At 39.3% G+C, this 25,382-nt stretch overlaps 2 protein-coding genes across 7 annotated transcripts in view; one reads left to right on the forward strand and one right to left on the reverse strand.

The window, feature by feature from the left end:
* The window catches only part of RTF2 (replication termination factor 2), an 83,152-nt gene that overhangs the window by 22,601 nt on the left and 35,169 nt on the right, over window positions 1–25,382 (reverse strand). The window lies entirely within an intron of this gene.
* Window positions 8,077–19,306, forward strand: LOC142022229 (putative beta-1,3-galactosyl-O-glycosyl-glycoprotein beta-1,6-N-acetylglucosaminyltransferase 7). Of its 5 annotated transcripts, none has more exons than XM_075011832.1 (5): window positions 8,081–8,545; window positions 12,638–12,727; window positions 13,484–14,521; window positions 14,942–15,037; window positions 17,605–19,306. In XM_075011832.1, the coding sequence occupies exons 3-5, from the start codon at window positions 13,543–13,545 to the stop codon at window positions 17,829–17,831; spliced, it is 1,302 nt and encodes a 433-aa protein (XP_074867933.1). In that variant the 5' UTR covers window positions 8,081–8,545; window positions 12,638–12,727; window positions 13,484–13,542; the 3' UTR covers window positions 17,832–19,306. The 5 variants fall into 5 exon arrangements, with proteins under 5 accessions (XP_074867935.1, XP_074867933.1, XP_074867934.1 ...); XM_075011833.1 differs by having other exon boundaries at window positions 8,081–8,530; XM_075011831.1 differs by lacking the exon at window positions 12,638–12,727.

Here is a 25,382-nt window from a genome sequence, read left to right on the forward strand (position 1 = left end):
TGGGCATGATTTTAAAATATTAGCCGGACAACCACTTATCATGCATGTGGCCAAGTTTCCTGTGGTGTCATAAAGCTTGTTTACAGCCACCAGTCCTGGCTGTCAAATGTTCTGTTCTGTTTTGTTTTTAGCTGTAATTTACCCTTAAATGTCTTCTAAGAGCCCAGTAAGCCGTGGAAGTGTTGGTAATGTGCTAAACAATACTGACCTCCTGTGGACAGGCAAATTCTCTCGTTTGGCACCAATCTGGTCCCCAAGGTGCTTGACAAGAGTAGTTCAACCTGTAGGAAGACATTTAGTGGAATTCTACCTGTCCTTAGAGGAGAATAAAGGTGAGAGATGATTATGATAATCGACAGATGACTCAGGCTGTGGAGCTATAAAGAAGAATTTGGGATATTTGACTACTGGGATGCATGCATGGACAGACAACAGTTCTCATGTGACAGACTCCACCTCCATAGGGAGGAAAACAGACTTCTGGGATGGAGGATGGCACAGCTAAAAAGACTTAAAAGAAATGTGGAGGGGAGGAAGTAGTAGGGGGTTGTTTGTGTAATCTCCAAGCCTGATTTTAACACTGAAAGGTTAACATGGTAACAAAATGGAGGAACTAGAACTACTGGTGCAGGAATTGAAATGAGAGATAGGGATAACAGAAACATGATGAAATAGTACTCTAGACTGGAGCAAGTTAGGAAGGGCATATGCAGCTCAAGAAAGACAGAAATCAAGACAAAGGTGATAGAGTCGCACTGTATATTAACAATAAGATAGACTGTAAAGAAATTAGAAGTGATGGAATAGATAAAAGTGAATTTGGACTAAAATCACTTTAGGGAAGAAACCAATTAGAGATTCCCTTGGGCTAGTGCCTGGGATATGCTACAAATCCCCATCATCTAACCTGGATATGATAGTGACCTCTTTAATGTATTTAATGAAAGAAATACTACTGGGAACTGTGTCATTATGGGAGACTAACTTCCCAGATCCAGACTGGAGGACAAGTGCTACTAATAATGGTAGGACCCAGATTATTCTGGATATGATAGCTGACAGATTTTCTTTTTCACCAAACCATCACCGAGCCAGGAGGGGCGATGCCACTTTAGATTTGTATTGGTGAGTAGTGAGGACCAGTGTTCCCTCTATTTTTTCTATGTGTGGAATAAATGTTATGGGCACGAAGACATTAGGGACCAACCACAAGAACTTGTGCTACATATTTGGCATATATCAATTGGAAGTGACAGAGGAAGAGAAAGACCTGGGTGTACTGGTTGATCACAGGTTGAATATGAACTGCTAGGGTGATATGGGTGTGAAAAAAGCTAATATAGTCCTAGGATGCATCAGGTGAGAGTAGTGGAGCTATTTGTGGGAGCTGGGGGGCTGCAGCTCTCTCCAATGTCTGACCCCCTGAATTTCATATGTGAGGTCTGCTTGATGCACGTGCCCTAACCCTAGATGCAGCTCTTAACTCAGTGGTGGAAAATCTGGGGTTCCACCTATGGTCCACGCAGCCCCATCTGTCCCTCGTCAACCTCCACATGACTCTTGGCACTGGACCACTGAAGCCCCTCACTTCCCCTTGCTCCACCACCTCCTCCTCCCTCTGCCTCCTACCCAATTATTCATGGATGTTCAAGTTCCGGGGTGCGGGGGGAGGAATGGGGGTGGAGTGCAAATAAGCATATTCATGGCACTCCAAAAGTGCTGGGAAGGATGGGGGAGGAGTAGGAAGTACAGAGCTCCAATGCATGAGAGGTGTGGGGGTAAGGGGCAGAGAGGTGGGTGTGAAGACTGCAAGTATAACCCTGCTAAACTACATTATTTCCACCACAGCCAGTCCTAGCCCCGCCTTAGACAAATGAGGGCCACTCATGCAGCCCACTCACTAGTCTTGGTTGCCCATCACTGTCTTAATTGAAATAAAGTTTGTGCTGCTCCACTTACTGATAAATTATCTTGAGAAAGGGGTAAACAGTGAGGTGCAAATTTCCAGAAGATATAAAATTACTCACAATAGTTAAGTCCAAAGCTGACCACAAAGAATTACAAAGAGATTTCACAAAACTGGGAAATTGGGCAATATAATAGCAGATGCAATTCAGATAAATGCAAAGTAATGTACATAGAAATATATAATCCCAACTATACATGCAAAATAATGGGGTTTAAAATAGGTGTTACCACTCTAGAAGGAATTCCTGGATACATGGTGGATAGTTCTCTGAAAATATCTGCTCAATGTGCAGTGACAATTCAAATAGCTAACAGAATGGTAGGAAAGGAATAGACAACAAGACAGATAATATCATATTGCCTCTACATAAAGTCATAGTATACCCACATCTTGAATACTGCATGCAGATCTGGACATTCCAGCTTAAAAAAATAAAAGATATATTCGACTTGGAAAAGGTACAGAAAAGGGCAAGAGAGATGATTAGGGGTAAGGAATACCTGCCACATCACAAGAGAACAAAAAGACTATGGTGTTTCATCTTGGAAATGACTAAAGGGCAGGAGGATATGTTAGCGTTCTAGAAAATCATGAATGGTGTGGAAATATTGAATAAGAAAATAGTAATGTCATTAACATCACACAATGAGGTCACCTAAGTGATTTCTGGGCAGCAGATTTGAAACAAACAAAATAAATTCTTTCCTTGGCACTCAAGCTGTGGATGAAAGGAAGACCCAAATTACAAGAGGGTTCAGGTAAGAACAAAGTAAGTTCAAGGATGACAGGTCCATCAATAGCTACTAGCCAGGATGGGTAGGGATTGTGTCCCTAGCTTCTGTTTACCAGAAGTGGGGTGGCAGGTGAGGGTATTTCCAGTTGTGGCTAGGAAGTGTTATTACCATTACAGAAGGGACTAGTGAGATAATGAAATACTGTGTGCAATTCGGGTCTCCCATGTTTAGGGAAGATAAATTTAAGTGAGCACAGACAAAGTGATGGGCTCTTACTAAGAGGGTCTGAGGACTGGAAAAATCTACCTTATGAGAGGAGACTCAAAGAGCTTGGCTTCTTTACCCTAACCAAAAGTTGACTGAGGGAATATATGACTGCTCTCTATTAATACATCTCAGGGATAAATACCAGGAAGGGAGAGGAATTTTTTAAGTTAAACACCTATGGGAATACAAGAACAAATAGATACATAGACCCATTGTTTTTGGGGGGGGGACACAAAAGGGGCAGTTGCCTCAGGGTCCAGAGCTCTGGCCATAACCACTACTACTACTACTTTGACAGTAGTGGCGGCTGGAGCTCCAGGCCCCTTTGAAATGCAGCAGCATCGCTGCTCTGCACAGCTCTGAGAGAAGAGGGGTGCCGAGCACTGTGCGCTAGGCAACGCTAAGGGCTTGCTGCCCTAGGCCCTGCCCCTACTGCCCTTGGTCACACCCCTTGCAGGGGTGTGGAGCCTTCCCTCCCTTTCCACTCTGCCCCAGGGCCCACTGTGGCTATCAGTCCCACTGTAGACACAAATCAGCAATCAAAGGTTAGGCTTGATTTTGAATCAGCAGAGGAAGGAAGTTCTGGAACAGCCTTTTAAAGGGAGCAGTGTGGGGCAAAAAACCCTAAGTGGCTTCAAAACTGAGCTTGATAAGTTATGGTGCAGACCCCCAGTTTGAGAACCCCAGACTAGGTGATCACGATGGTCCCTTCTGATTTTGAAGTTTATGGGTTTCTTTGATTGAGCTTGACATGTACTGTCCTCTGTTAAAGGTGTTGTCTGAGAACAACAGCAGGCACGCCTTCATGTAATCTATCGTTCTATCATGAAACTGAAACTGCTCTTACAACAGTACTGAACACGCTTAACTGCTGCCATTTCCTCTCTTTCCTCATTAAACCATCTTGCAGAAAGGACACTCACAAATCAGAGAAAAACCCGGAGGAAATATACCATGGGGGAAAAAAAAAGCAGCTAATTAATTCTGTTCATGTGATTCAAGCTGCAACTGCTGCAAGGTAGGACACTGAATAAAAGCAGAAAACGGTCCTGAGAATGTGCAAGATTTAGTTGAGTTACTCATAATTTGTGTTGCTTTTGTGTGAGTACTCTCTTTAACCATAAAATGTATCTAAATTGCTTTAATCAAAATGCATATTTGTGATTTATTTAAGATGGCTGCATTAACAATCATTTGAACTGTGGTGGCACTAAACATCCCAAACCCTTCTGAGATATCTAGGTATAAACATGCTCTTTACAAAATAGATAATTTCAAACTGTGAAGATCCAATTCCTCTGCAATTCAGATATATTGTTTAATAGGTATAGAAAATGCTATTAGCCACATGCAATGTCAGAATCTGAAGTATAAACAGAGTATATTCTATAACATATATTTTTCATTTATAAATTAAAATTGAGATGCTTGAAAAATTGATGGGGGGCAGCAAAGGGGGCAGTTGCCTCAGAGCCCAATATTGATAAGAAAAAATTACATAGGAAAATAAAGCTTCAATACCAGTACAACTTTATTTTTAAAAAAGTTATGATTATACTAAATTCTTCTCTTCCTGTCACATAACAGAATCGGGGTTTGTACCTCAACTACTTAGATCATGGTTTCCCAAACTGGGGGGCATGCAGAAATTCCAGGGGGGGGCCCCACAAGGTGACTCAGGCTTCCCCCCATAATTCCCCCCACCTGAAGAAAGATCTGACCTTTGCTTCTAGCTCTCAGCCCCTGCCACTTTACGTGGGTGACCGGTGGAGCCACTATAAAAATCAAGCAGCTGACAAAGACCCACGTGGAGCTAGCTGCCTTCTGCTAATGAGAGGATGTGTTGGCTGGCAGGGAGAAGGAGGAGGATGGGGTTAGATGGGATGCTGGGGGTGCCTGGCTTTGTAGGAGGGCAGGGAAGCAACTCGGGGCGGGGGTGGGCAGCTCGCAGGACTTGCATGGCTCGGGAGGCTGGCCAGCTTGTGGAACTCGTGGCTCAGGTGGCTAGTCCTGGCAGAGCAGGGCTTGCGTGGCTGGCCCCAGGAATATGGGGCTCGGGCTGGTGGGTGGGTGGGTGGGTGACTGGCCAGCCCCAGCAGCATGGGGCTTGGGTGGCTGGTCCCAGCAGTGCAGGGCTCAGGCAGTCGGCGGGCAGGTGGATGGCTGGCCCCGGTGGTTGGTGGGTGAGCGGGTGGCTGGCCCCGGCAGCGTGGGGCTTGAACATGCAGCTCTGGTAGTGCAGGTCTCAGGCGGGTGGGTGGCTGGCACGGGCAGCTCTGGAGGCTGGTTTGGGGCTCAGGCAGCAGGCCAGCTGGGGCTGCACCAGGCAACCACAAGGGGCCAAGGAAAATTATTTTTTTTTATTTTTAATTTTAAACAACATTTTTATAAAGCTTTGTGTTCATTTTGAATTACAATTTGAATTCCTTATTAAAAAGGGGGTTGGGTAAAGAAGAGGTCGGGGGGAGTGAGGGTTTCTCAAAAATCAAAAGCGGGGCATGATGCCAAAAAGTTTGGGTACCGCTGACTTAGACTGTAAGCTCTTTGAGGCAGATATCTCTTTGTTCTACGCTCATACAGTGCGTGGCACAGTGGGGTCCTGGTCTAAGACGGGGGCTCCTCCGAGTTATGGTAACAACAGATACAAATATACCTTTTATACCTATTAATAAGTTTCGCTTTATGCATTTAAAGTGTGGCATCTCTGTGGGGTTTTTTTTCCTCCAATGTCTTTTAAAATAACTGTGGAACTCTAAGTTGAAAGACTAAAAACCATTCCAAATGGCTAAATGTAGTGCCTTGCATGTTGAATAGCATGGACTAAAAACCAGATTATGTTGATTACTTTCCCTCTAAATGCATGTATATTGGATTCTTGTAAACATATGAAAAGGGCAAGAATTCTCCTGCAGGCAACCTACAGCAAGCCATCGAATAAATATCAACATACCATGCAGTCTCCAGTTCCCACAATACACCAGCCACCCTCTAAAAGAGGGAAAATTTAGAAGGTAGGACTGAGCTGTGTCTTATTACACTAGGGACTTAACCATGGTTCATATGGCAGCCAATCACAAGTTTATGCATTAAAATGGTGCTTCGGACAATGAATGACTGTTAGTTAAAATACTTTTTGGAAGCCAATATGTAAAGATGCCATTTCAAAAGACTGTTAATTAGAGATGGTAATTCAAGTATTGAAATATTCCTTTTCCTCAATGTGTGCGGAAGGAGTGAAGGAACAAGGTGGTGGTGAAAGAAATGGGGTAGCAAGGGAGCAGGGGAAAAGACACTTTAAGCTATTAATTAGTAGAATTTAATCTTTCTGCCAGAACTTCTAGTTCTTAAAGTTGCAAACAACCTCCAGAGTGAACCAATGTAGTGCCTCTGCAGAGGACAGCTTTGGTTGCTTGTTTCAGTTCACCATTTCAAAGCAGCCACAAAGTAAAATCAAGAAGATTCTTGTCAGTTTCACAGCTTCTCTTCATAACCCTGAAGAGTTTATCTATATAGTGCAAGCCTTGCAGACCAGGTCGACAAACTTGGCCTAGCCAGGCTCTTGCGAGTGCTCCAAAAATATAACTGCAAAGTCGTGGCTTGGGCTGAAGCTTGGACTCTGAAGCCTATGGAGCCAATCTAAGCTACAATTTCAAAGCATTGTCTACACAGCTATTTTTAAAACTCTAGCATGAATTACAGTTATCTACCTGGCCAAGAAGGCTCACTCCTGATTTGCTTCAAAATGCTGTGTAGAGATACCCAAATAGGCTTATTAAAAAGTATGGTCTGTAGTAGAGGCAAGCAGTGAAGGTACAAGAAGGGAGAAAAACAAAAAAAGGTTGGGGGGAAAACAGCTGAAACATTTTATTCTTTCCCCCAACTTTTGCAGGAGAAGGGACACAGTAGACAGTCCTGGCCTACAGAATCACATGATGTATTTTTTCAGGGGGAGTAAGGGGAAAACCAGGGAGAGGTGTGAGAAAAGAACAATTAGATAAAGAGCAGAGGCGTCATATTTGTCAATGAGAGGCTGACGCGAGAAATTCTCAACAAGCATCTTCCCCTTTTATTGGTCTCTTTGGTTAGTAGGCTACTAGCTAGTAAGTAATACTAACCACTAAGTCATGCAGGAATAGATTCTCCCTTTTCCCTCAGGAAGACAAGAGAAAGAGTAAAACCAATGACAGGAACATATTTTAAAATCCTATTTGAATGCTATCCATAGGATCCTTTTATGAAGCCCCATGCACATGAACTCCGGATAAAACACACATCCCACTGAATTTACCTCTTTCACTGGTTCAATTAATGACAGGTGATCCCCCCCCTTTCCTCCTCTGGCCCTCCCACCCACTAGATAAAGTGTGGAGTCCATGGTCTACTCCACATCTGAAAATCTGAAAAAGTGGGTCTTACCCACAAAAGTTCATTATGTAATAAATCAATTTGTTAGTCTTTAAGGTGCTACGGGAACGCTTGTTTTTTTTGAGACGCTACAAACTAAAACAGCTACCCCTCTGGGACCTTATTTTAACTATTTAAGAAAAGATCATCCAACATATACAACATGAACTATAGAAATGTGACAATTAACACCTCTAGAACAATCATACTATTAGTTATTAAGGGCCCCATTCTGGCAACTCTGTACACAGAGATTCCTTTGAATTCAGCATCTTTCATTTTTGGAGTGCCTGCAGCCATTGCTTAAGATATTTCTAGGTCATCTGTACACTTATTTCTGACCAGCAAGCAGACTTTTAGTTCAATCAAAGTGAGAAAGGTGTGGCTGTAGACTATTCTCACATACTATTTTTTGACAGCAAATTCATAAAATACATGAAGCACCCACTTCCCACACAACTCAGCAGTTCTAGTAAGCAAAAGCTCCTCAACCCCTACTAGGCTTATTAATTATCTTTTTTAAACTTATTTAATAAGTGTTAAATGCTATAAAACAAAAAACAAAATATTTAGATTAGGAAGAAACAAAGAAAGGGAAGTATCTTATTTAAATTTTTTTGCTTGTTTTTAAACTTCAAGCTGTAAGCGATGTCCAAAACACACCTTCCATTATACTCACTGTTTAAACTGGAAAGTTCCAGCAGACAAAGTGTTAAGAAAAGCATAGGGTTTTTTTCCACATCCCCTGTGCTGTGATAACAACCCAGAGGTTAAAGCCATAGCAATACTATTTATAATCAGCTACAGTGTAGTTTCTACAGATCTCAAAGACTGGTTTTACTTCCTTAAAAGGCTGCATCAGAGCAATGACAAAACAAATCCAGAGAATCTCAAGCTCTCTCGTTATTACGCTAGAGGACATAGCTGCTTCTGAACATTACGGAGCTACTGCAGAACAAACATTATGCAGTTATGTGAAGCTACACTAACCAGTAAATGAAAACATTTCATGTTAATATTTAACTGATTTCACATGACACTTCCACATAAGGGACAAAATGAAAGACTTACACTGAATTTTCCGGAAGGACAATGGATTACATGTGGGATTTATTTATTAAATTCTGCTGCAAATGTCTGACTTCTCTTGTACAAGGTGAGTTTACATAAGGTGGGTGTTGAGATTTATTTGTCACTATATCACTTACAAATCTTTGAACACTACAGCGAATGCTTTAATTTTGACGGAAGTATGGCTCTACAGTTTAAAAGTGTTTTTTCATGTACTGTTTTTGTGTAGAAAAATACATTTCCTGTTACGTATATTTATGAAGAAAGGTCATCTATCATATCTAACAATCAAAGCTGTAAAAAATCTTCATAAAATTCAAGGTCTTGTCATTGTAATTTAAGTTTTTTTTTTAAGCAAACAACTCATTTTCTCACAATTGTATAACCCAGTGTTTTGCAGCTTTTATAGCAGGATCTGTATTAAATTGCAGTGCTGAAAAATTTTGGGCAGCAAGCAAATGATAAAAACAGCTGAAGTATTAGCCTTCATAAACTCTGTGATGTTCTGGTCAGTACTGATCCAGTATTTCATCTATGAAAGGATTTTAATTTCTAAGAAAGAATGAATTTGGGGTACAATCTAACAAAATTTTTATTTACTTCACTGATTATAGGCCAACGCCCATATCAGAAGATGTTGCAAAACAATTTATTTTAATAACAGTCTAAGAAATAAGGATACAATTAAAACAACATTCACTACTAATAATTCCTTTCAGAATGTAAGATTGTATTTTATAACATTTATTAGAATTTTGATTGCTCATTTCTCTATACAACTACCCCATCTGTCATATAACTTTCTTTTTAACCAGATAACAATCCAATCATGTACATTTACATATAAGTAAAATCTTGGAAATGAAGTACAAGTGCTTTTTAACCTTCTACTCCCTTTATAAAATATTTCCTTTTCTAATGGCATTTGCTTCACTGAATTATGAACCTGTGTGAACGAAGGTTTAACTGAACTTCAAAGAAATACATGAGTGCATATGCAGTAGCTGACTTAGGGATACAGAGATATAGCACAGAATATTAGAGCAGGCAAAGATGCTCAGGAGAACAAATGTTTTACCTGATCTGAATAAGTAATGAAATAACCAGAGGCTATGTAAAAGGGGTCTGGATGAACTGAACTGACTGGCACATGGTCCTATGTCTGCAAATTGTGTTCTGTGATACATTCACTTTGCTTTTTACCTAAATTTCTCAAATTAAGATTTCTGAATTTTACCTTAACTGAAAAGTTCCTGTTCTCCCATCCCATACTGTCTAGAAAAATCATTATATACAAACCTTGAAATTTTAAAATATTAACTAAAATTTCCAACTGAATTTTAGATTTCAGCATCTAAAAAGTATACTGCATATTCAGGGGTGCCAAACACCTGAATTACCTGTTGATAATACCAGCCATGATGTAATAAGCCTCTCTGAGTATCATATAACTGTAATAAATCTTTGCTTTTGATGAATACTCGTAGATATTTGTGTTCAAGTACATCCAGGTACAGAGGACTTGGGCAAAGGACCACCATATCAGTGGTCAGCAAGCACCGGCATGCATGCCAAGAGTGACACGTGAGCCAATTTTCATTGGCACATGAGATGAGAGCTCAGTCCCGCCCCTCCTCCCCTATGCAGCTGATGTTTGCTCAAAACCATGCCACCTGTGGATAAACACAAAAGCAGATAATGCTACCAACTGCCACCTAAACGCTAAAGCTTTGCACCTTAATTTATTAGTGAAGCTGTTGTAGGGAGGACTATTAATGACTTTAAAAAGTATCAACGACACTCGGACAGTACTCAGAGGTCAAAATGTCAAATTTTGCCACCATCAGAAAGATTGCTGACCCCCTAAAACAGACAGCCACTTTGAGGGCAGAGGCAGGTATAGGCAGATTGGTTGGCAGGAGGCTCTCCATATTGGCTCAATATATTGCCTAGAACATCAAATACGGGCTACAGGGTATTCATGCATCCAGTGTTCCAAACTTCCCATTCAGAGGCATAAAAAAGAGCAACAGATGTTTTTCCAGCTTTCAGGCTGATATGGTGATTGTAGAGGGCTTGTGTTTTAGCTTCATGGCCTCATAATGGGTGATATGGAACTCTGTATTTCCATAAAAAGCATTCAGCAGCAAGGAGGGAAATTCAACCTAACATTAATGCTTTACCTGCCTGTGAACATAAACATATTGAAGAGAGTTTGCAGTATCTTTACAAAAAATTAAACTAAATACTGTCACCCTCTCTCAGGGGACATGGTCAAGTTAAAGTCATCTAACTAGATAAATAATAAACAAAAATATCAGATAAATATCAGAACTCTCTGTTGACAATGTAAATCTTATATTCTTGTTACCATCTCTTTACTAATTGTCACATTTTTTCCTCTCAATCTGTAAACTCTGTGCACTGGTGTGTGTATGTGTGTATATATATATATATTTTTTGCTCTGTACAGGATTAGTTGGTTACTAATATTGCCTTGAAAAAAACATAACAGTGGATTTTTCACAATTTTTTTGTTTTGTTTTTGGTTTTTGTATTTTTTTACATTTGGAGTTAAAATATTAAGCAAGTCCCTAAAATGTCTAATAAATACTTATATATTAGGCAATATTCTCTTCTTATATGTTTGTGAGATGTTCCACATATGTATGATTCTATACCAAACCCAAAATTCTTTATAATGCTTAACTTCTACAGTGTTAAGCCCATAGACAAACCAAAGACAGATCCTAATAATCCCATACAAAACTCCCTGGAAGATGCTAATAAAGGTTTTCACATTTTTAATGGCTGTTTTAATATAATATACAATCTATAGTTTGATTCCTCAGTAACTCCACAGATTTTAGATCTCTTTATTAAATAACATTTCAATAAAAAAATTTCTCCTCCTGCAGAGATAGTCCATTTCCTAAACAGGTTCTAAAGCATATAGACAACAGTCCTAAAAAAATTATTTTTTACTGGATTTTCAAAACCTTTTAATAGTATTGCATTTCCCATTCTTCAATGCAACACTTATGCTGATTCCCTGAACAGTGAATGTCCCATGTGACTTATGCCCTAGAGAGCCTATGATCCACTAATTCAAAATGACTTCTCTATCTCTTTTTAATCATTCACTCATAAAACAGCTTTTTTGGCTTTAAGATAAACCCAGTGCAACCCTACTCCAGCTCCATAACTCCCCCTACTGGGTACATAATGACCATTATACTAATTTATTCTTGGATCTGTTTGTCAATTGGCAGCAAGCTACACTCCCAGCGCCTGCCACATTTCTTTCTGCCGTAGCAATGCTTGTGTCTACCTGTCTAAAGCATCCTCCTTCATCTTGCTTTCTCCACAATATGGCAGAGGCTGACGTGAGTGCTGTATTGTTCAGCTTCAAGAGATGTAATGGGCTCACTTAAAATCATGCTTGCATATACATATGCTTATATAGTAAACATAGCACGTATGAGCCACTAAGGAAAAACTATTCTTCTGGGATTGGTTTTCCTAATGTTGTTCTGAAGCCTGCGTGTTGAGTGCATGCTGAAGAGCACTGTTGACTGATGTGCAGTGAGGGCACAGAAGCAAAATGGATAAATCTTTCATTTAGCATTCCAGAAAAATGGATTAATATGCTGAAGGGGAAAAATAAGACATTCTTGCAGCTTGAAATCCTCTGCTTTCTAGTAAGGACAATATAATAAATACATTCTTTGCCAAAAGCAATAAGATTTAAAGATTATACATTATAGAAGATCTCCAATTTTCAAATTCAGTTTTACTTGAATTGTGTTACCCTCTGTTTGTAATGCTTTGGAAGCTTGAAAACAAAATTACTCTATTTGATCTGCTGTAAGAAACGAAAAACTTTTAACAAAAGCATAACATCTTGAGATTGTAAGAAATAACAACAGAAAGATCTAAATTAATAAACCATATTGATTTTCTGTTCTTTCTCATGAAACACCAATGAGAAACAGACATCAAGTGGTGTTGCTCATTGCTAAATATGGTATATTTACATGTGAAATATACTTTGTTACAAGCAGTTAACTTAAGTAAAGGTTAAAGCAGGATAGAGCATTAATTGTCTTTATAATTACAAGTAAAATGGTCAGAGGTCATAAAATAATATTTAACAGACTGTCAATTTCACTGAATGTCTTTTCTTTCTTAGAAAGGTATAACTTACACCAATTACATCAAAAATACTACCTAAAAACTTTGGGAACCAGGAGTGGTATAATGTTCATGTTTGTAATCTGAGGTGTGTGTCATATATTTTTTCACATATAAAACATGAAATTCTAAACAATTTTGATGAAACAATACAGAAATGATTGATCTGTGCATGTTAAAAATTAAATTACTGCTACTGTCTTTTTAGAACAGGTTTAATTAATCTAAAAAAAAGAAAATGCATTATGCTTTTAGGCTTTGTGTTCAGAAGTACTAATTGAAAGATCTTACAGACAAAAAATGTTGAACGATGGCTCACTTTTTAATTACAATGATGGTAACAAAAGCTATAGAGATACCCATGTGGATCATATTGTGATATTTGGCTCTAAATTAAATACTTCTAGCTGTGGAAAAAACTATCAGAGCGAGAGAGAAAGCATCTGTCAAAATGTATCTGCTATGTCCTACCTACTCCTATTAAAGGAGCATCCATTTAATAACAGTTATCAAAAGAGAGTCAAATATTTATTAACTCTGGGCTGACATGGTAGAAAAATTAAAGAAAAAAATTTAAAAAGCCCACGGCTAATGTAAGTAATAACTGGAATCTGTGGAGAATGCACCAGTGGATATGTTCAGCTGCTTGCTGTATGTTCAGTCGGGGAACAAAAAATTTACTTGTGACGCTTATAATGTGACACTTATAAACTGCCTTCCCATATCTGTTCTTGTGGAATTTAGCACTTCCATGAAACATTAAGAATGCAATTTCTGCATCTACAAATGCATAATTCCTTCATCAGATAAAAGAAAATAAAACCCTATCTTTTTCCCCTTTTAGGCACTCTGAACAATGTTTAATTGAACTATGGTCAGAAGAAAGTTTTTAGAGAGTAAAAAATGAACCAACTTGATGCAACTAAATCAGGATTTTTAGTGTGCATTGGTGTCTGTATTTTCATCCTCACCTTTATCTATTTAAGAAACACATTTTCAAAGGAATCAAGTGAACAAAAATCCTTCCCAGATACATCAGAATGTGGTTTTTATCCAGATGAACTTTGTTCAGCGCTTTTTATGGGGAAAAGTGCTGCACCTCAAATTGGACATTTTTGTCAACAGATTATTCACCAACCTGAAATGTCTGACTGTATACAAACTTCATGCAATTGTTCTACGGTCATAAAGAGTCTGCATTTTATAACAAGACCACTGTCTGAAGAAGAAGGAAATTTCTCCTTGGCATATATCATCACAATTCACAAGGAGTTAGAAATGTTTGTGAAGCTACTCAGAGCCATTTATCTGCCTCAGAATGTCTACTGCATACACATAGATGAAAAGTCACCACAGGATTATAAAACTTCAGTGCAAAGCCTGGTTAACTGCTTTGAAAACATTTTTATTTCATCAAAAAGAGAAAATGTTGTTTATGCAGGATTTTCAAGATTACAAGCTGATATTAATTGTATGAAGGACTTAGTTAATGTGAAAACTCAGTGGAATTATGTTATTAATCTGTGTGGTCAGGATTATCCCATCAAAACAAACAAAGAAATTATACAATACATCAAAAGCAAATGGAATAATAAAAATATTACTCCTGGGGTGGTCCAACCTCCTCATATGAAACACAGGACGCACCTTAGTTACAAAGAATATGTACATTCAGGAACATCCTATGTTTATCCAACCAAGAATCTGAAAGATGATCCTCCACATAATTTAACTATATATTTTGGCACTGCTTATTATGTACTCACGAGAAAGTTTGTTGAATTTACACTGACTGATGTACGTGCAAAAGATTTGCTTGAATGGTCAAAGGACACCTATAGTCCAGATGAGCACTACTGGGTGACACTGAATCGTTTAAATGGTAAGGCGCATGTTATTCATACCATGAATTGTTTTCCTGTCACACATTATTAGACCTTTCACCCCAGAAGGGGGATGAAGTTCCCTTTGGATGCAATTAATATACAATAGCATGACTGGGTTTCAGCAAATCTCATGGATGGCAGTGCAGAACACTAGTTACTGGGCTAGAAAAATGCAGCTTTGAAGCATGTCCCCCATGCCCTATATTCAGACTACTTGCTCTCAGGGAGCAATAATTGGACAAACCTTTTAGATATTTCTATTATCTGACATTTTTAAAATCTGTAAAATTAAGAAGCAATAATCAATGCTTTTAAAAGGTAGCTTCAGAGACAATCAGAGTTGTGTGTGTTACCGGGGGGGGGGGGGCGGGGGGGGGAAAGAAATACCCTGTTTTCAGCTTTGGTTTAATTTTTAGATGCTCCAGCTGCCACACCAAATGCAGAGTGGGAAGGAAATATACGAGCTATTAAATGGAAAGATCAAGAAGGAGTGGCACATAATGGCTGCAGAGGTAATGTGACAGCTGAAACTAGGCCCTTTCAAAACATACTGGCCATGGCTACACTATACTAATGAGCCATTTCAGAAGATGTTAATAAGGCACTGCCATGAATATGTAGCACCTCATTGGCATAAAGGCAGCTGTGCGAATTTCAAAAGTGCTGCTTTCAAAATGCACACTGCTCATGTAGACAGAGGCCTTTCTAAAGGACCCCCTGGATTTTGAAAGCCCCTTTTTCCCAAAACCAAATTGGAAGTAAGGACTTTCAAAATCCAGGGGTTCTTTCGAAAGGCCTCTGTCTACATGAGCAGCATGTGTTTCCAAAGCGGCACTTTCGAAACCCACGCGGCCACTATTATGCTAACGAGGTGCTGCATATTCATGGAAGCACCACATTAGCATCTGCCGAAGTGGCTTATTAGCATCCCCCTTTCGAAAGGTGGGGGCTAGGGTAGCCATGGCCACTGTATTTAGGAAACACCATTAACAAACTGATGCACCGGCTCTAACTGCAGAATACTTCTGATGTTTCATAATTATCCATGAAATGTTTCGGTCATGGATATTTTATTTTTTGAGTATCAAATAAAAGCTCCCATATTAACTACCCTTATATCAGTCCAAAAATCTTTTACATCTTAGAATATGGCTGACTGTTATAGGATCTCTCTAGTAAAACTGTGCTTTTAACACTAAGATTTCTAAATGTCTATAATTGAGCTAATGACAGAGTTCAACAATTTATATCTCCATAACATCAAAGTTTAAACTACTAATGTTTTCTCATACTAGTTCACACTCCCATAGTCCCCACCTATTAAACAAACATGTATACAGCGCACTAAACTTAGTAGTTCCAGTTTCAAACTGAAGAACGCAGATTTACTTGACAGGCAAATCACAAAACAAAGCAAGCAGTCCTGTAGCACACAATGTTTACAGTCAATCCCTAAGATACAATCACATGTTTCAATCCCACTGACAGAGACAAAAACCTTCAAGATCTCTACCAGGCATTCATAAAACTTAATTAACCCACATGCAGAAGTAAAGAAACAGATTGACAGGGTCAGACGAATACCCAGAAGCCAGTTACTTCTAGATAGGCCCAAAGGGTAAACAACAGAACACCATTTGTCATCACCTATAGCCCTCAACTTAAACCCCTCCAGCACATTACTGACAATTGACAACCTATACTGGAACATGATCCCTCACTGTCACAGGCCCTGGGTGAGTAGCGTGTTCTTTCCTACAGACAGCCACACAACCTCAAGAAAATTCTCATTAGTAGCCAAACACCATACCACAGAAATACTAAACCTGAAACCTTTCCTTGCAACAAACCCCGTTACCAGTTCTGTCCACATATCTACACTACAGACTCCATCACGGGATATAACCATGTCAGTCACACCATTAGGGGCTCATATTCCTGCACATCCACTAAGGTGATACATGCCATCGTGTGCCAGCAATGCCCCTTTGCTATGTACACTGGACAAACTGGACAGTTCCAACAACAAAGGATGAATGAATATGAGTCAGACATTAGGAATTTAAACATAAACCAGTGCGTCAGCACTTTAACCTGGCAGGACACTCCATAATGACTTTAAAATTTGTGTATTACTACAAAGAGATTTTAATACCAGATTACAAAGGGACACATCTGAATTGGAATTCATTTGCAAGTTTTATACCTTTCACTCAACAAGGATCTCAATTATCTTACGCATTACGGGGACAATTTCCCCACCTTTGATGTTCACAAGGATGGCAGATATCCCACTTAACTTAATTGACTCTTCCTAAAAGTTTCTCTCTCATCCCCACTTCTTGCTTTCTCCTCTTTTTACTTTTTAATTTTTATGTTTCGCGGATTCCTCATTTTCTCTCAGTTCTGCTCCAGAATCCGAAGAAGTGGTCTTTCCCATGAAATCTCATTACCTAATAAATAATATTGTTAATCTTTGAGGTGCTACAGGACTGCTTGCTTTGTTTTGTGAAGACAGACTACAGAGCTTACCCCTCTGAGACTACTGTCAGCCATTTGACAAATATGCATGTTCAACACATGAACGTACATGTGCCCACAAAGTAACTCAGGGTCAACCTATCTGTACTTCAGCAATTAAGGCAAAAATACACAGAGATGTCTAAAGAGCAGTTTGACCCTGGCTGAGTCATTTAAACTTGTAACTGCCTTAAACTAAGCAGATAGGAAATGGGGGCACACAGCATAAAATAAGAAGAATGGATTGCTGTACTTCAGAGGGAAGCAGGGGACAGGCCACAAATAAGTCCAGTGAGCAACATGAAGCACAGCAGTGTGTCACTGAAGTGGTAAGTCTGTTTACAATGTACAGCCTCTTTGCCTAAACTCTAGAATGAATGCATAGCCCTTGTTTTTTATAACTCACAAAACAGTAATATTCTTTAGATTTACTTCAACGGTGCTTCTGATGCAGACATATCTGTCATTTATGTTATTAAAAACTTCCATCCTATTCTGTGTATCTTTTGCATTTCAGTCAGCTTGGAATTGTTAATATATTTATATTTTGTCTTTGCAGGTCATTACATCCGAGATATTTGTGTCTATGGACTGGGGGATTTACAGTGGATCATCGAATCACCTCATTTGTTTGCCAACAAGTTTGAGCCCAAAACATATCCACTTGTCATGGACTGCCTAGAAAGACGCTACAGGCTCAAAGTACTGCAGCAAGCAGAAGTCCCGCTGGAGCCCCACTGGTATTTTCAGGAAAATAACCATTTTAACATGAAGTTGAATGTCTAAGCTTACGAAACAAAATCTTGAGGAGAAAGAATGGGAAGAAATTAGCATTACATTTTTAAAAGTGCAGACTTCTTTATGTAAAATTACATTGAAGAAAGGTGGCATCATCAACCCAATTATCTGTCCTGCTCTTCGCCAACAACCATCTCTGGAAACTACTAACTGTAAGAAGGTTTCCAAAGGTGTTATGAAACCCTCAGTTACTGGATAAGGTACAACCACTATTACTTCAGTAAAGGCTGCTTTTGAGAAAGTTCTGAAGAATATGGACAAAAAAGATCAGACATCAAATTTTAATATGCAAAGTTACTTTTTCCCCCTTTATTTGCAAAGACTACCATATGATTAAATATGAAACTTATCAAAGAGAACAGAAAAATCAAGCTAGTCCTTGACTGATTCTGTGAGCAAATCACTGTTCCATATGCCCCTGGAGAAAGCACCATTTAAGCTGCTGAAAAAGAAAAATACGAAGTAGAGACTGAACAATGACAGACTAATAAGATTTTAAAGTTGAAGTTAAGTGATGGCCAACTATACGAAAAAGGAAGTCCCTTATTTTGAATCAAGGGAGAAGTTTACATTTTGAAGTTTTAAAGGGATATTATGGGGCAAAAAATTCACTGCTTTGTTTCTCTTAACCCAACAAAGGTATAAGGAACACGGATTTCCTTCAGTTTTTTAGAAATTAATATTTCACATATAGAGAGAGAGAAAGAGAGCACTCATAAAAGAGCTATTTTCTCAGTTTATTTTGTGTATTTGTCAGAGTGCTTTATATAGTTAATATCACTGTTTTGCAGGTAGCCTGTTATGCTCCTGCTCATGCACTAGCTTTGCAACAGCACTTATGCCCTGCTCTATTAGAAGGTTACATGCATGTTTTTCAGTGGAGGGTATTTATCCATAACAGAGCTGCTATTAGTTGAATTTGGAGCAGAAAGATTCTTTTTCTGGGATCTTTCAATGGAACTGAGACATAATGGGAGCATAGGCAAGTCAAGACGGTACAGACAATGCCCAGGGCTGGGGAGCAACCAGGCAACAGGCCCATTCTTCCATTCCATAGGGCACAGGCTTAGGGACATATGCAGGCAACCCACTCTCTCCTAACACCTATACACAGTTGTGGAGTTCAAAGAATACGTGGCAGCAGATGGACATGCACCCCTGCCCCAATCCATCTGTGGACTAAAGAAAGGTGGTGTCCTCATCCATATCTTATGAACAACAAAGAGGCAGCCAAGAAAGGATTCCAAATGTCTTTGGACAAGGACTGTTCTTCCTTTCCTGGGACCCGTCTATTCGTTCTGGGGAACACAACACTTCACATAAAAAAATTCAAAGGAGTAGGTGTCCCTGGGAAAAAAAAATGCAGTGGAACCTTATTCCCGTGAACCCAAATACACTGTTATATTTCCTTGAAGTGAATTTTGATATGACCTAATAAAATACATACTATTATTTATGCTTTACACATCTAGAGATACGATTTTTCTGTGACACCTCCTACTTGAAAATTTTAGTGACACACAACAAATCTTTGCCATGGTCTGCCGTTTATTTATGTATGGTATTTAACACACTACCATTTTTGCCAAGCATTGCTTTTATCACCTGATACCACCACACTCTGGCATTCCTTTTTCACCCGATCCAAGTCTCCCCATAATATTTCTCTGAAGAGTTCTTAGGGGCTGCCCTTAAATTTAATTCATTCTCCAACATGGTAGTAATTTCTTCATATTTAAATTCCTAAATCCTTTTAATGCTGCTTCCCTAAATGTTAGCTTGTGACCTTCACACTAAGGCTGGGTCTACACTACAGAGTCTTGTCGACAGAATTTACTGTTGGGACAAATTTTCCAACAGAACTGCTGTCAACAGAATGCATCCACACCTAACAGAGGCTTCCCGTGTCAACGCCCTCTGTTGATACAGAGTGGCCAGACTGCCCAGACCTCTGTTGACAGAGCAGCCAAGCGGAAGCTCTGCAAACAGGGCTGCCGTGTGAACCAGAAGCCCTCTCTGTCAACAGAGGGCCCCCCAGGGCATCTACACTATTTTTTTGTCACGAGAATCTGTGGACAAAGGCATTATGCCTTGTACAGGTGCGACTTAACTCTCCTGAGAAAACTGCTGCGTTCTGTCGACAGGTTCTTGACAGAACACATTTATAGTGTGGATGCTCCAAGGGTTTTGTTGGCAAAACTCTGTAGTGTAAACACAGCCTATGGGATGTATACCTTATGTATTCCAGACAAATGGATTCAAATCACAGCTTCACTATTCTGGCGTTCCCCCTAGGCTTCTTCCATGGGGTTTCCCAATAAGTTAATTCAACTCCAGTCCTGTCATTCATCTGGCATACAGCAGAGCTGCACTGAGTTAATTGGACTCAAGTGACAGGGTGGAGAGAAGGTATACAGCAAAGCTCTTCTTTTATTTATATTTAGCCATTTGCCTTGAATCATTCATTTGGAGATTGGTTTTGTCACTTTGAAAGAACCAATCTCTTATCTCATTGTTACCTTGTAAATGGTTCACTGGTTATTACCCCTTATCTTAGCTAGATTAGTTTGACTGTTGATCCACATCCCTAATACTGTGTGGGAAGGAATAATCCATGTCCAATTACTCATACCAAGTCACACCTATACTTGTGACATCGCAAACTATCCGTCCCCCCTCCCCCCTCATCCAGATACAAAAACCTCTGCCACAGAGAGATTAAGTGACCTACCCAAGGTCAAAGTGATTTCCCAGACAGGTTTTCAGTCTGGAACTGAGCCATACTATTGAAGAGTGTCTTTACAGCTCAGTTTGACAGGAACTTTAACATAAGTACTGAGTGTCTGTTTCCCTATTTATTTAGGAAGTCATGAAATTCAACTTCTGCCTCCCTAATTATCCCTGGTATACAAAATTCTGAATAAAACTTAGTTATTTAAAAACACACATACATTTGATGAATTTTATGGTTTACAATCAGGATAAACTAGTAAGTGCCCTTTACCAAGAAAATGCACCATTACAGCATTTTTAGCTTTGTTTAGACCGACTGAAAACTACAGATTTTGTTATGCATCAGTCATAACAAAATTAGCTTTGAGCTAATACCATTATAAAACATTAGGAGTATTTATCTGCTCTGCACAGATGTTTTTTATCATAATCATAGATTTGCTATAAAAGTGCTTACCTTGCAAGTTAACAACTCAATCACCCATCCTTACTCACAGTGGCTACATCTCCACTACAGAAATCTTGCGAACGAAGTCCTTCCAGAAGATCTCTTATGAAAGAACTTCTTTTGAAAGAGTGCATCCACGCACAAAAAAGCGTATCAAAAGAGCAATCTGCTCTTGCAAAAGAGAACATCCATACAGCCCCAACTCTTTGCAAAGAACAGGCCAGAAATAAAAAATATTCAGATGCCATAAGGGCCCAAAAGAAGCTTTCAAAAGAAGGCGCTCTTCCTGAAACGGGAGTGGAAGAACACTTTTGAAAAGAGCGCTGAGTTCTTTTGATTTAATTTCAAAAGAATGCTTTTTGTGTTTAGACACTCCGCTGGACATAATAGGATTTTTAAAAAAGCTAGATAAATTTATGAAAGTTAGGTCCATTAATGGCTAGTAGCCAGGATGGAAAAGGAATGGCGTCCCTGGTCTCTGTTTGTCAGAAGCTGGAGATGGATGGCAGCAGAGAGATTGTTACCTGTTCGCTTCACTCCTTCTGGGGCACCCGGTGTTGGCCACTGTCAGCAGACAAGATACTGGGCTAGACGGACCTTTGGCCTGACCTAGTATGGCCGTTCTTATGTCGTGAAAGAACTTACTAATGTAAACGTGGACAGTAAGAAATATCTTTCTTCATAATTAATGAAATTAGTGGATTACTTGTGTAGCAAAGAATCAGTTAACATGTCTATGGGTAGCAAAATCTGGCCCTAACTAAATCAAATACAGGGGAAAAAAATCTAAGTTTACAGCTAAACAAACAAACAAACAAACAAAAAGCACCAAACCCTCTTCTTAAAATACTAAGACATGATTTAAGAATGGGCAAGCCAAGAAGGCTGATCCTTATTTAACTGGCTCTTCTACATTTTATGTAGTTTTAATGCAAAATTCTACGTGTACAAAAAATTGGCAGCATGACAAGAACTCACACAATGTCAACACAATAGGGCAGTGTAAGAAAAACTATTTCATCCCTAAACCTGAACTGATTCATTCTGTTAAAGTAAGTGTCTTAACTACATTTTAAATGAGACTTTTCAACACCAATTTAAAAACAAGTCATTTTTCTGACTGGAAGCTGAGAACAACGTTAACATACGTTTAAGGAAGTTCATTAAATGCACTTTTTTTTAACAAACATATTTTTCAGGGTTGTTTTGGTCTCAAGTCAATCTGTATTCACTTTTAAAACCTTGATTCAATAAACTTCAGTATGCTACGTCAATGTGATTATATACAAGGAAACAGTATGCTATATAAATGTATATGCAATAATTCTATGGATGAAAGGCATTTGTAAAACTTCAAAAAGAAAGTTTCTACACATACATGTGCACTAGCTGTATTTCAAAGAAAAGCATATTAGTATGTGTGTAAAAGGTGCTAGTTCAATACTGTATTAAAATGTTATAGAAATGTAAAAGATGAAATATCCCACTGCGTAGGAAAGATAGAAAACATGGCAAAAGACTGCCTTGGGTTAACCAGGAGATTTTGCATGATCTCAAAATAAAAAAGGAATCTTATAAGAAATGGAAACTAGGACAAATTACAAAGGAAGAATATAGGCAAACAACACGAGCGTGCAGGAGCAAGATTAGAAAGGCTAAGGCACAAAATGAGCTCAAACTAGCTACAAGCATAAAGGGAAACAAGAAGGCTTTTTACAAATACATTGGTAACAAGAGGAAGACTAAGGAGAGGGTAGGGCCATTGGTCAGTGAGGAGGGAGGAACAGTAACAGGGAATTTGGAAACAGCAGAGATGTTTAATGATTTCTTTGTTTCGGTCTTCACTGAGAAATCTGAAGGAATGCCTGACATAGAGAATGCTAGTGAAAAAGGGGTAGGCTTAGAAGTTGAAATAAGAAAAGAACAAATTAAAATTTACTTAGAAAAATTAGATGTCTGCAAATCACCAGGGCCTGATGAAATGCATCCTAGAATCCTCAAGGAGCTGATAGAAGAGGTATCTGAGCCTTTAGCAATCATTCTTGGTAAATCGTGGGAGACGGGAGAGATTCCAGAAGACTGGAAAAGGGCAAATATAGTACCCATTTATAAAAAGGGGAACAAGAATAACCCGGGAAACTACAGGCCAGTCAGCTTAACTTCTGTGCCAGGAAAGATAATGGAGCAGGTAATTAAAGAAATCATCTGCAAGCATTTGGAAGGTGGTAAGGTGCTAGGGAGCAGCCAGCATGGCTTTGTTAAAAACAGATCATGTCAAACCAATCTAATAGCTTTCTTTGATAGAATAACGAGTCTTGTGGATAAGGGAGAAGCAGTGGATGTGGTATACCTAGACTTCAGTAAAGCATTTGACACGGTCTCACATAAGATACTTATCAATAAACTATGCAAATACAACTTAGATGGGGCTACTATAAGGTGGGTGAACAACTGGCTAGATAACCGCACCCAGAGGGTAGTTATTAATGGTTTTCAATCTGGCTGGAAAAGTATAACTAGTGGGGTTCCGCAGGGGTTTGTTTTGGATCGGTTCTGTTCAATATCTTCATTAACGATTTAGATATTGACATAGAAAGTACACTTATTAAGTTTGCAGATGATACCAAGCTGGGAAGGGTTGCAACTTCTTTGGAGGATAGGGTCATAATTCAAAAGGATCTGGATAAACTGGAGAAATGGGCTGAGGTAAACAGGATGAAGTTTAATAAGGACAAATGCAAAGTGCTCCACTTAGGAAGAAACAATCAGTGTCACACATACAGAATGGGAAAGGACTGCCTAGGAATGAGTACAGCAGAAAGGGATCTGGGGGTTATAGTGGACCACAAGCTAAATATGAGTCAACAGTGTGATGCTGTTGCGAAAAAGGCAAACATGATCCTAGGATGCATGAACAGGTGTGTTGTGAACAAGACACGAGAAGTCATTCTCCCGCTCTACTCTGCACTGGTTAGGCCTCAGCTGGAGTATTGTGTCCAATTCTGGGCACTGCAGTTCAGGAAGGATGTGGAGAAATTGAAGAGGGTCCAGAGGAGAGCAAGGAGAATGATCAAAGGTCTAGAGAACATGACCTATGAAGAAAGGCTGAAAGAATTGGGCTTGTTTAGTTTGGAAAAGAGAAGATTGAGGGGGGACATCATAGCAGTTTTCAGGTATCTAAAAGGGTGTCATAAGGCAGAGGGAGGGAACTTGTTCTTCCTTGCCTCTGAGGATAGAACAAGAGGCAATGGACTGAAATTGCAGCAGGGGAGGTTCAGGTTGGACATTAGGAAAAAGTTCCTAACTGTCAGGGTGATCAAACACTGGAACGAATTGCCAAGGGAGGTGGTAGAATCTCCATCACTGGAGATATTTAAGAAGAGGTTAGATAGATGGCTTTCAGGGATGGTCTAGAAAATGCTTGGTCCTGCCATGAGGGCAGGGGGCTGGACTCGATGGCCTCTCGAGGTCCCTTCCAGTCCTACTCTTCTATGATTCTATGATATAAAACCATACCTTTTATTTATTCACATTTAATTTATCAGAGTTTATAATATATGCCATATTTTAAAAAGATGCTCCTGGTATCAATTACAGAGCCTGTTATATATTGCAAAGAGAAGAATAAAATTCTAAATATGGTTTGGAGAATATAATGAAACTTTTACTTCTAATTTATCACATCAAGAGACCAGAAGTACATTGTTCTAGATTCTACCTTCTCTCCCCTCCTCTCCAGTACATATATTTATTCCCTTGGTCCCTTCAAGTTCAGTCTTTTTCTGCAGGAAAGTTTGCACAATATTGCCAACAGTGTGTATTACAGTCTTCCTACAAAGTGCTTGATGAAGTTGTGACTGCCTGCCTGAGGTGACTCCTTCCTTTTGCTCCACTAACTCATTATCAGGGGTCAGTACCATACTGCATGATACTGCAAAACCATGCTGCACGATGGATATTTGACAAAATTACTATACTAAAGCCATGTCTACTTTACCTCAGAAGACTGACTCACTCAGGGTTGATTTTCTGGGGTTGGATTTTGCATGCCTGGTAGAGACAGGTGAAATCAACCTACCAAGGGTCAGCCGTCGTCCCATGTACTCCTTGCATATCGACCTTCTTCAGTGAGGACAGCCAGGTAAGTTGACTGCAGATATGACAATTCTAGCTATGCAACTGCCGTACCTAGAACTGTGTTACCTGCCCAGTGTAGATATAAACTTAGTGACATACGAGTAGGAGGGAGAAGGTGTCGCCATTCAGTCATTTCATTTTTTGAAAACTTACAATGGACCTCAATGTTTTTATCACAGACACTTGTGTCTGTGTATGGACACACTTCTGACCCGTCTGTT

Source organism: Carettochelys insculpta, chromosome 17 (assembly GCF_033958435.1).
Source record: "Carettochelys insculpta isolate YL-2023 chromosome 17, ASM3395843v1, whole genome shotgun sequence".
Lineage (NCBI taxonomy): Eukaryota > Metazoa > Chordata > Testudines > Carettochelyidae > Carettochelys > Carettochelys insculpta.

Coding starts and splice junctions, on each gene's coding strand:
- LOC142022229 (XM_075011832.1), top strand. CDS start 13,543: ATGAACCAACTTGATGCAACTAAATCAGGATTTTTAGTGTGCATTGGT. Junction 14,522..14,941: donor GACACTGAATCGTTTAAATG/GTAAGGCGCATG, acceptor TTTAATTTTTAG/ATGCTCCAGCTGCCACACCA. Junction 15,038..17,604: donor GGCACATAATGGCTGCAGAG/GTAATGTGACAG, acceptor TTGTCTTTGCAG/GTCATTACATCCGAGATATT.